This window comes from Gasterosteus aculeatus, chromosome 2, assembly GCF_964276395.1.
Source record: "Gasterosteus aculeatus chromosome 2, fGasAcu3.hap1.1, whole genome shotgun sequence".
Classification (NCBI taxonomy): Eukaryota; Metazoa; Chordata; class Actinopteri; order Perciformes; family Gasterosteidae; genus Gasterosteus; species Gasterosteus aculeatus.
The window spans coordinates 16,197,788-16,208,771 of record NC_135689.1 but is presented as its reverse complement, the minus strand read 5'-3'; the positions used below and the strand labels follow the sequence as shown (position 1 = coordinate 16,208,771).

General features: G+C 44.6%; 1 protein-coding gene across 1 annotated transcript; it reads right to left on the bottom strand.

The window, feature by feature from the left end:
* Positions 1 to 749: 749 nt before the first annotated feature.
* On the bottom strand, positions 750 to 9,507 carry fam131c (family with sequence similarity 131 member C). Its single transcript, XM_040193371.2, has 6 exons — positions 9,159 to 9,507; positions 7,744 to 7,808; positions 6,664 to 6,748; positions 2,672 to 2,911; positions 2,308 to 2,397; positions 750 to 1,298 (listed from the first exon to the last, which is right to left on the bottom strand). The coding sequence occupies exons 1-6, from the start codon at positions 9,187 to 9,189 to the stop codon at positions 1,027 to 1,029; spliced, it is 783 nt and encodes a 260-aa protein (XP_040049305.1). The 5' UTR covers positions 9,190 to 9,507; the 3' UTR covers positions 750 to 1,026.
* Between the last annotated feature and the right edge of the window lie 1,477 nt (positions 9,508 to 10,984).

The following is a 10,984-nucleotide window of genomic DNA, read 5'->3' as shown; positions in this document are numbered from 1 at the left end:
AATTAAAAGCATGAATGCAAAACTCCTACTCTCCCACTCGAGCCCCCCCTTCAGCACGGCACGAATAAACAAAGACAAATAAAACACAAGAGGGCCCATTCAGTTAATTAGTCAAAATGCAAACTCAGTCTAGTGTTTTTCTGGACGGACTTAAAACAAGCTACGTGCAGACATGTCCGGTCTACCTTCCCCTCGGCTCATGTGCCCGAGCAATCACTCCAAGTTCCGTTCCCTCATTGAAAATGAAGAGTCAAATGGGTCTCTGAACAAAAAGCTGAGCTGCTCTCTCACTCGTGTGCCCGGATTCAATCACGCCACACGCGTGCGACAGGCGTGTTTGCTGCTTTCCTGTTGATTCCAGACTGAGAGTTCTGACCATGATTGTGAAATAATCATTCTGTCGTTACATAAAGACCTGGGCTGCTCTAGTTGAGGGTTCTTTTGCTGTGAGCTACGCTGAGATGGTGAAAGGGGAAACAGACCGAGCAGCACAGCTTCATTACACGTAAACGTTTTGCTGAAAGAAACACCGGGACGAGCAACGCAAACACCTCCCGTCCTCAACCAGCTCTCAAACACAAAGAAATGCAAACATCCCCCCAGGAAACACAGTGACAGCGTGAATGCCGGATAATCATCCTGCAGTTGAGACCCAGACAGATAATTGGGTTTGCGATTTTCTTTGCGACAGACTTCTTCTTCTCTCCATATCAGCTGAGAAACCTCAAAGAAGACACATTTACAATTCCTTTCTTGTTGTTTTCTTTACTCGGGCTGCTTTTTATTCAAGGACAAATAAAAAAAAAAAAATCAATTACCAATGGAATTATGTACATTCACAAAAGCACAAGCCTCAACATGGGGAAGAAAATACAATTTGGAGTGTTTGTAACAGAGGACGAGTGGCTGAAGCCACCCTCGGCCGGCCAAACCTCACAAACGTCCCCCCTTTATGTTTTGGATCGGCCGTGTAAGTCCCCTCAGCAGCGCTCCTTTCAGAGATTACCGCCGAGATCGCCGGCGAGCCTAGTTATAAAAAACATCATCCTCGGACAGAGAGCTGCTGTCTACGTGTCGCACAGCAGCCTCCGCGGGCGCAGCGCTTCCGTCCTCGAGGGGACGACCTCCGTCCCGCTGGGCGCTGGACGTGGGGGAAATGCTGTGGGCCACCGGCGGACAGACCAGGTTGGCCGCCCTGTTTTCACCATACGTCTGTGCGTGGATGCTGTACAGGTGGTGAGGAACGCTGAGGCTGCCGCCATCCAGCAGGAACTGGGACAAGAAGTGGTTCTGTGCAGCTGAGGAGGGACAAGGGGAGCGTCAGCGGGATGAACTCTGACAAACAATTACAGCCCGGTCCTCTCAGGAGGTGGAGATTTTTGAAATCCCTCACACGACTTATTCTGAACCAGCGGCTCCATGTGGTTTTGAATATAGATCACATAGAACTGTAATTCCAATAAACAGTGGCTTTTCTGCTAGTACCATGTATAGATAGAGGATGAATGTCTTCCTCTTGTTCATTTCAAACAAATTTAAAGCAAGTAGACTTCAACGGAACAAGAATAACAGGCGAAAACCAAATATTTGGGGTTCGTTTTGGCAAAGTTGAGTGTAATTTAGATGTACTGTGTGTATCCAGATGTGGACTGTGATCATATGGAGCAAACATGCACAGCATGCTTGTGCAGACGCAGTCTCACAGCAAAACGTGTAGTAGCTTTCGTTTCGTTTGCAACTAGGTCACGTGACTATCAACTTCCCCTCAGCTTAAACAAGAAAATGGCGGACTGTCGGTCTATTATCTGTGAGAAACACAATATTTTAAGAAAGCATCAGCATTTGTGTGCATTTCGATGGCATTTCTAGCGAGAAGTATGCGTTATATTTTCATAATCTTCTATCAGAGAATGTGGAAGACCTTCCGTTTATTAGTTTCTAGTGACGCTGCAAGGCAATGTAAATGAACGGGCCAATACAAAACGTAGTATTGTCACGATGTTGGGGAGAAAGCGTGAGAATACCACGTTCCACAACGCAGCCATCACACGTTTTGCTGTGAGACTGGGTTGGCTTGTGCAGACGCAGTATCTGGAGGGCCCACTAACCACCTTCAGAACCAACTTTGCGATCCAATCATAGACATCTGTGTTGCACATATACAAGTATTTAAGCAGTACAGCAGGTGTTGATTGTGTCAGGAGGTCAAAAAAAGTAAAAGATTTAGAGAAAAGACTTTAAAGTCAGACTTTTGGGACGCAACAGATTCCCATTTCGTTAAAAGTGACACACGTTGACGTGACAAACCTTGTAAGCTGGAGGACGGCTGCTGTAGGCCGTCATTCAGGGACCACACGTTCATGGACGCCTCGGCCAGGGCGAACTGCTCTGCTACTCCTGCGAAACAAACACGCTTGGCGTTTCTTTTCTCAGAAGTCCACCTGCGCTTGTCAACCGTTATCACAAAACAATGTAAATCGAAAAGAAAAAAAAACAGTGCTCTAGATTTGAGTCACTGCCCTGACACGTCTCAGTCGGGGTTATTGATTTTTTTTTGTCAACGCTCTGTCTGCAAAAAGCCAATCGAACAGAGACGAGGCCCGCGGGGACGTGAGCGTCTCTCCGCCGACCCTGTTTGTCCCTTCCATTGAAACCGTTTCATCCGTCTCACCTGCAGCGAAGCGAGCTTCCTTGATTTCGTCCGTCATCTGGGAGTAGAATTGCTCGTCCTCGTGCAGCGCCGTCCCCCCCCACCCCCCGCCGCAGCGCCCCCGGGCCGCGCTCCAGCCGACCCCGCTTCCTGTGGCCTCGCCTCCTCCACCCCAGCCCTTCCACTCGATCAGGTGAGCCACTCGTCCCTGTGCCATCGCCGTGGGCTTGGTGATGCGCTCCTTTATCGTGGCCACCAGACCTGAGTAAGAGGAGGAGAAGGAGGGCCGCCGTCACGACGAAGAGGATTAGGTGGACGTCCACAGCAAGGTGTGGTAGCAGAGGATGTGAGGAGACAATTTGAGGTGGTTTCCAGGAGGTCATATTGAGGGAGGAAATAATGTCGTATTAAGGGAGAGGAATATGGAAATGGAAAAAAAGTGAAGCGAAAGAGTGATTAACAATGAATTGAGAAGAGCACTTAGCATAATTCAGATTTGGACGGTGAACATTTTCGGCTGATTTGCATAACTTGAAGCATGAAAGAGGCGTTTCTGCCGCGGCCGTGTGATGTCGAGCTTCACTGGGGTTGAAAATTGCAGTATAACAGCACCCGAGGGAAATTTGGAGAGAAATGTACATTTTCTTGTTGATCACTGACAGCACTTCAGCAGCCGCGTAACAAGCTCACAGGGATAGAAGACCTATAATGAAAATTACACAAACCGTCACATTTCAGTTGACCAAAAATGGCACAACACGACGTTGCTCCAGCTTTACTTTGTAGTTTATTTCAGGCTCTAGATATCGGTTTAACAAAGGCTGGATTGAAACATATTGCAAGGACAAGGGAAAAGTCCATCAGCTCTCTGCATGCTGACTTCAACACGTGCAAAGCGTTCACGTTGCCTCGGCGCGTGTAGGTTGAAAGCAATGTGCACAGACACGTCATTTGTGTGATTTGGACTGCTGGGTGTGTTGATTCGCTGCAAACAGCCAATAAGCCAACTGTGCAGACATCAGCTGCACGTTAGCTAGCAACAGATTGCTCTGCCTTTTACAATCACTTCAGGTTTTGTCAGAGCACACCTTAATAATGAACTATTCAAGCCCGGTCACAATGGAAGGCCTGTCTTTATTCATTTAAAGGTTGAGAAATAAATCAGCTGCTTTAAAAGTCACCGTTGTGACTCAAATCCAAGCCTCCAATCATTAGCTCTGTTGCTTTGACTTAATGAACTTCTGTCAAGACTCGAGCAGCATCTAATAGACGCGTCGTGACCCCGTATCTCAGCAGTAAAATTGTATTCATAACCCGTAGAATCACTGGGCCGAACTACAATGGAGCCCTCATTTCATGTAATCACAGGACAAGGTTGGAGAGGTGAAAGGAAATGAGGAGGTTGAAGCAAAAGTGACAGTCCTGAAATCCGCGGCCCTTATATTGCAGAACAGCTCAGTTAAACAGATGCAAAAGGATGGAACAAGCTTGGAAAGGTGAAAACAGAGAATGAGGAGGAAAAGGTTAAGATTATGGAAAAGAAAGCAGGGAGAGAAACGCGATGAAAGAGGGAAAGAGGACACAGTAACGAGATCTAGAAACAGTTGATAAAAGAAGAGATTACAGAGAGTCAGCAGCCGCTAAGTGAAACAGAAAGAAAGAAAATCCTGACGCATTATTTTCATTCGAGCTCAACACCTCCCGACTCTTTTTCGGGTTCTCTTGTGCACTGTGACACCCGCTGCTGTCTCACCCATTCACACTGGGACAATGTGTCTCTGTGCTGGCTGACACTCTTAAGGTGATGAGAGAGACAAAAATACAGCTTATGTTTGCATCTATTTAAGTAACCCGGTGCAAAACCACAGGAAAATCCCATTTATTTGTCAAAATTGGATAACTTAGCATTGCTGTCCACACTGGATTGCTGAAATGACATCAGGCTGCCGTTACAGAGTAATCGTGCTTTGGATGTTTCAATGGGCTCGCAAATATTTCTCTGCTGATTTCTAGGGGTGAAATCCCTTTTGGATTGAAAAATGCAACATTAAATAGTTGACTAGAAATTATGAGTTGTTTCTGTGTTTTGCACATGAAAACCTATATTTAATAAAAAGTCATAATATTTGATGTTATAACATCATTAAGCTCAACTGCATTAACTGATATTGTTCACAAGATGGAAACAAGATTGATATATTATAAAGCCAATTTAATTTACACAGAAAACAGACATCTGAGCATCATTAGCATTCATGAGTCATACCCCACAGATGTAAGTCCAGTGATTACCAACTCAGTTTTTGGTCTCTTTACCCGCTGGGTTGAGTTTTTGATATTTTATTTTCATGAAAGAGGCAAGAAAAATAATACTGCCTCTTTCGTGGATGCAACAAAACATACATTATTCTGTATGTATTTATCAGTCTTGTTTATCCTGTTATCACACAGGGATGCATAATAATCATCGTGATACCATCATAAAACTGATACAGGGGATAATAATTCAACCAGAATCCGTAGGAATGAGTCCATTTACAAAAATAGATGCGTATTGTCAGGCATCACTCCCTGCTGTTGATGTGAGGAAACAAAGGGGACGAATAAACAGGGAGTGTAGGTGTCAAGCTTTGTTATTTAGCCAAACAACTTTATATCACATCCAGAAGGGGGTTTAATTGGTAGGAACTATGATTTGCAAGCACCACCAGTGTTGATTTCCAGTTGTTGTTGACGTCACCAATAAGAAAGAAAATCAAAAACTGCAGGCACAAAAAATGGATTTTGAAGGCTAAAAGATGGTCCAGTTCCCTCAGAGTTTATTGTTATTGATGTGTCAGGACATCTGGTGCATCCACTGAAATGAACTACAGTTCATACCAGGCGTTCAGCATCCTATGTGGATTGAATCAAATGTGGAGGCAGTCACTTGTCACCATTAGCAATCTTTGGCGCTTCCGGAGGTCGCCGCTTGGCAAGGCCGCACTACGTGAGCCCGGCTTAGATCACCGGACTGGAGGAAGCTTTTCAACAACACAGCTGTACAAGGGATCACTAAAGTCATGAGGCCCCATCCTTCATTTAGCGTGGCTGAATGTCACATTGGCTTTTTGGCATCTGATTGTTGAATCCCTGTCCATGACACATAACAACTGCTGCAAGGTTTACATTGTTCAATGGGACACTATTGAATTAGCGGAATCTAATGATTTTATTTATTTTTCTTGGTGACGCCAGTTTTTTTAACCATTCGCTGTTGAAAAAAATTTCCTCATCTTAATGAATCAATCCAACATCATTGCAGAAGAAGAAGAAGAATTGTAGCAATAATGTTCTGCATGATATTGTTCTAAATCTGATTCCAATGTATACTATTAATACAATTTGCTGCAGTGTGATCTGATTTCAGCAGCTTGTCGGCTGCACTTTGTGACTGCTTCCCTCAACAGAACTTAGTGAGTGATTAAGTCTGAGTAAATGCCAAAAAGCCTTTTTGACCGATTCTGTCATTCCCAAAGCAGATGTTGGCCTCTCAGCAGCCTCCCTCAACCTCTGCATTCGTCTGACATATTCATGAGGTTTTCACATCCTTCATAATTATAATGACGGGGTAATAAAGGAGCATTCACTGGGAAAGGTTCAGCGAGGAATAACACATTAAGTCACATAATTAGCCCCCCCCCCCCCCCACGCAGACGGAGGGAAGCGCTGACGATGGGGAATAAAAGAGTAGGAGACACCGACCGCCTGCGTATCAGACTGTGTAGTACAATGACCTCACAGCTTATGTGTTTGTACCCTATGGTTGAATGCACTTATTGTACGTCGCTTTGGATAAAAGCGTCCGCTAAATGACATGTAATGTAATGTAATGTGTGAGAGAGAAATGGTATGAAGCGGGATTATAATACTACACCAATACTAATGCCATTTCCCAACTTGCTGTTTCCCCAGTTTCATAATGGAACACTGCATGACCTGAACCTGTGTGTGTGTGTGTCTGTCTGTCTCACCAATCAAAGAGGAGGTAGCAAGCTCGCCGATATCATAGCCATCGCTTTTATCCGACACACTGCCATTGGTTGGATTCTGGCCATTCTGCACAGCATGATGCACAAGAAGTAGGAGAATGTCACATCCTTATCATTGATGTAAGGGGAAAAAATGTAAAACAAAGATAGTTGCTACAATTCATGACATGGAATTATTAACAACAGAGAGATGCATTGTTGTCTTATGTAGGAGCAAAACAAGAAAAATCCATACACACATAATAGCAAATGTATCTTCACACACACACATTGTTGAAGACAATAACAGGTGGCATTTGTGTAAACATATCAACACTCAACATGGTAAGAGGAACTCCGCTGTAAATTAATTTCCCTTGGTTTATTATTTTTGATCTAAAAGTAAAAAAGTTTGCAAGAACAATAGGACTACAAGTAAGTTCATACATTAGTGGATGGTTCCACTTCAAAGTGCTGGAATTCATTCCAAATTAAATTATACGGACAATAAGATGCAACATAAGAGTCATTTTAATGTAAAATGGGAAAATTGGGAAAACCCAGCAGTCTCTTGGGCAAATTATGGCCGTGTCTATTTTTGGAATCAAGTACTTCATTGCCAGATGTTTGTCACTGCAAACCCAAGAGGTCTTAGTCCTCCCAATGGAACCACTCTTTTTACGTGCCAACAAGATTATTCCTTCTTTAACAAATGTTTAACAACTTTTCATTTTAATATCATCACATCTTTAAATGCATGAGGACATAATGATTGTAAGACAAGTTTGACAGGTTTAACATTTGTTTTATTTCTAATGGTTTGAATTGGCAATACCTTTTAATTTTGCTTTTGCTTTTTTTTTATTGCAAAAGAATGTTGACATACTTTTAACAATCAATTAATGAATTGGTAAATCCACTCTATACCGCCTCAAGTACCTTATCGTATCCCGTCATAATTCAGCTGAACCAACACTGTAAAATCCAATACTTGTTGCTTTCAGTCTGCGTTTTGGAGGCAGACCCACTGGCCGACGTCAGGCCTCACAGGCCCTAAAGGTGAAGCAGAGGCCTTTCACTCACCTTTACAGAGGATGGCGGTACGCGGTCGGCCTGGTCCTGCCGTGCTGTCATGGTACGGTGGAGCTCTGTGGGGAGCCACACACACACACACACAGATGCCGGCGTTATCGTCATGCTCTATGTGCGATTGGTGTGTTTTCCTGGCGAGGCTGAAGCTCCATAAAGCCAAAACCCAGTTGACACAGACGGCCGGGGGGGGCCAAGCAAGATTCAACTGGAATCCTCTCTGCACAATTATCTCCGCACACCGGGCCTGTTTGCTTTTTAATAGACGGCGATGAGTTTCATATGAATGGCAGGAAGAAATGAAGCGCGCTTCAGAGCAACGGCAAATTAACATCATTAGAAAGGTCAGCGGGCACGTGGACACTAGCATTTACAAACATGGCTGGGGTTTCCCCCTGGGATGGTCTGTCGCTATGGATACGCGACAGCAACAAGAGGCCAGCGATAGGCTTTCATTTACTGGAGTCACGATCTGTGCTCTGGCCTCACCAAAGGGTATCAGCAAGTGAAAAAAAACGTCATGATTTATGGGCTTAACCACACACACACACACACACACACACACACACACACACTCCAGCTGTTCTCTCAGTCTTCCAGGAGCCTCACAGCTGGCTTCCCTCTTTTTTGTCAGCTTGAAAGCGCTGCCCTCACACCCTCCACCTTGTTAAAAGGGATCCTTGCTGAACAAAAGCAGGCTTCTTATCTCACAACATATTGACTCACAGATCCGGGCTAAAAATAAAGTGTGAGAATGTGACATGACGTTAGATGCCGCACACTAATCAAACAACAAATTATTGTTCAGGAGGTATCTCAGACACCTTCAACTGCCCTTTTATTTCTGATCCTTTGTTTTGACAGCACAAATAAGTGTTGTGTTCCCCCTGAAAGAACAAATACTGCCTCGTTTCCACTGAGAAGCTTCCTAACGCTCCCGGCAGACAGCAAATATGAGAGAGAAAATTGCAACCCAAGTCACATCCTCCAATCACGTGAAGTTGAATATGAGCGTTGGATGGGGCTGTCTTCTGTCGTCCGCTGATCCTGGCGGTCATCCGATCAACTTGCCAAAAGTCCAGTTTCTCAACGTCCATGGATTGATTCTCAGATGAACAATCACAGCGAAAAGTGCAGATGAAAACAAGTGGGTTGCCTGCTTTTATCTGCGCTCTGCATCCGATTACATGCAAGCGGGGGCTTAAAAATAGGGTTCAGGAGGTTGTCATTGCCTCAGGGACCTCGTTCGTTTTTTCTAAAATCGCCTCTAAAAAGCAAGATGTAACTTTTCCAAACAGCTGCTCCCCTCGAATGCTCGTTGGCCGCCGCCAACGCCTCCCGCGGGTTGAGCCGACCCCCGATGACACACGCAGACTTGGACACACAAACAGGTGGATTCGGGCACTGACCTTTGTGGCCTTTGCAGAAGCAGGCACCCATGGCGTCGCGACGGCCGGGCGGTTATCTGTTCACCATGGTGGCATGAGGATGAGGAGGACGAGGCACGGGTGACAGGGACGGAGAAGGGGAGGAAAGCAGGCGGGGGAGGAAAAAGGAGGGACGATCCGGCGGAGAGAAGCGAGGAGGGGAGGCAGCTGGAGAGTGCGAGTGGAAGCCGGATGGGCTGCAGGCTGATGCATTGGCTGACTTGTCTGTATAGGAGAGGAGAGGTGAGGGAGCGACACAGACAAAACGTGGGGAGGGGGAGACGGAGAGAGAGAGAGAGAGAGAGAGAGAGAGAGAGAGAGAGAGAGAGAGAGAGAGAGAGAGAGAGAGAGAGAGAGAGAAGAAATCGGGGGAAAAGGCATGAATGCCCGTTTGCTGACGATTTAGAATCTCCTCCCCTCTATTTCCTCTTCCACCTCACTATTCTTCCTCTCCATCCACATGCAGGAGACTCACTGTGAATGGAGGGCTTCATATTTTGACAGTTCAGCACCATTGCATTGTGCCAAATAATCAAATGGCCGCTACAAGTGCATTACACGCATCATGTATTGGACAGATACCATCTGATTATTGCTGTTTGTGGTGTTTAGGATGTTTACGCTCCACGAACTCTGAAATGAATATTTTAATTTCTAATTTTCAGAGATTACGGTTTAATAAATAAACACACAGACTCAATAACACACATTCACACCTTTAAACAAAGCCTGCTTTGTCTCTCGTGACCTCGTCGGCTCGGTTACACACACCTTCACCTGTAATGAAATGTGAGAATGCAATGTGATAATGTAACCAGGGCTCTTGGGGGAAAATCATGTTGCCATGGCAACCAAGCCACTTCATTTTTTTTAGAAGCTTTTTTTATTTTTTTTTAAATGAAGTCAAATGAGTCCAAGCTGGGAAATGTGGTCCTGATAAAGTTTGCGCAACCCTGGACACGCCAGCATCCAGGGGATTAGAAAAAGTTGCGTGCGATTTCTTCATAAGAATTTATTTACCCTTTACAGTGAAAAGTCTTCTCGTGCCCTTGCTAATGATGACAAGATAAGTTCTGTCCTCGATGGGCGGGAGTTTGTTGGAATAAACCTCACATCGATGACACACTTGTTTGTTTTAGTTCTCCACCTGCAACAAAGCGCAGCGTGCAGCCACTTCTGCACACTCTGTTTCAGGCTGAGAGCTGCCAGGTGACTTAAGTGTATAGAGAGTCCTCTTGGAAGGCGATTTTAACGTGTCAGCAGAAAATGAGTGTACTGCATAGCAGGCCAGCAGCTAGATCATTAAGTTATCGTTAAATTATGACTTAATTCACGCTATATTATGACCGTTTCCTCCAAATATTGCATCTTTATTGATGTGTTGTTGGGATGAATAAGTGCCACTGGCATATTTAAAGAGATTACTTCCCAAAACAAAACAAACAAAAAAGGAAGAAAGAAACGTGCGTTTATGTGTGTTGATTCAGCATAATAGATAATATTAGAGGACAAAAGTTGATCTTCACATGATTTTCTAGCATAGAGAAGCAATACAAAATGATTGAGAGCCTTACTTCATAGCATTTCCATTACATTTTTATCATTTCTGGTGTCGCCGTGCGCAAGCCTCATCCTGCGTGTTACCACCGCTCCCTGTCTGATGTCTGGATTAGCATTCTGTAGAAATACTCTTCATGAGAGGTCCGTACATTCAAATATCTTCAGCCAACGTGTGCTGACTTTTAAATTGAATCTTTACAGATGTTGTGTGTAGTTTGAAATCCCCTCCTATTCAATTAGTTTATTAT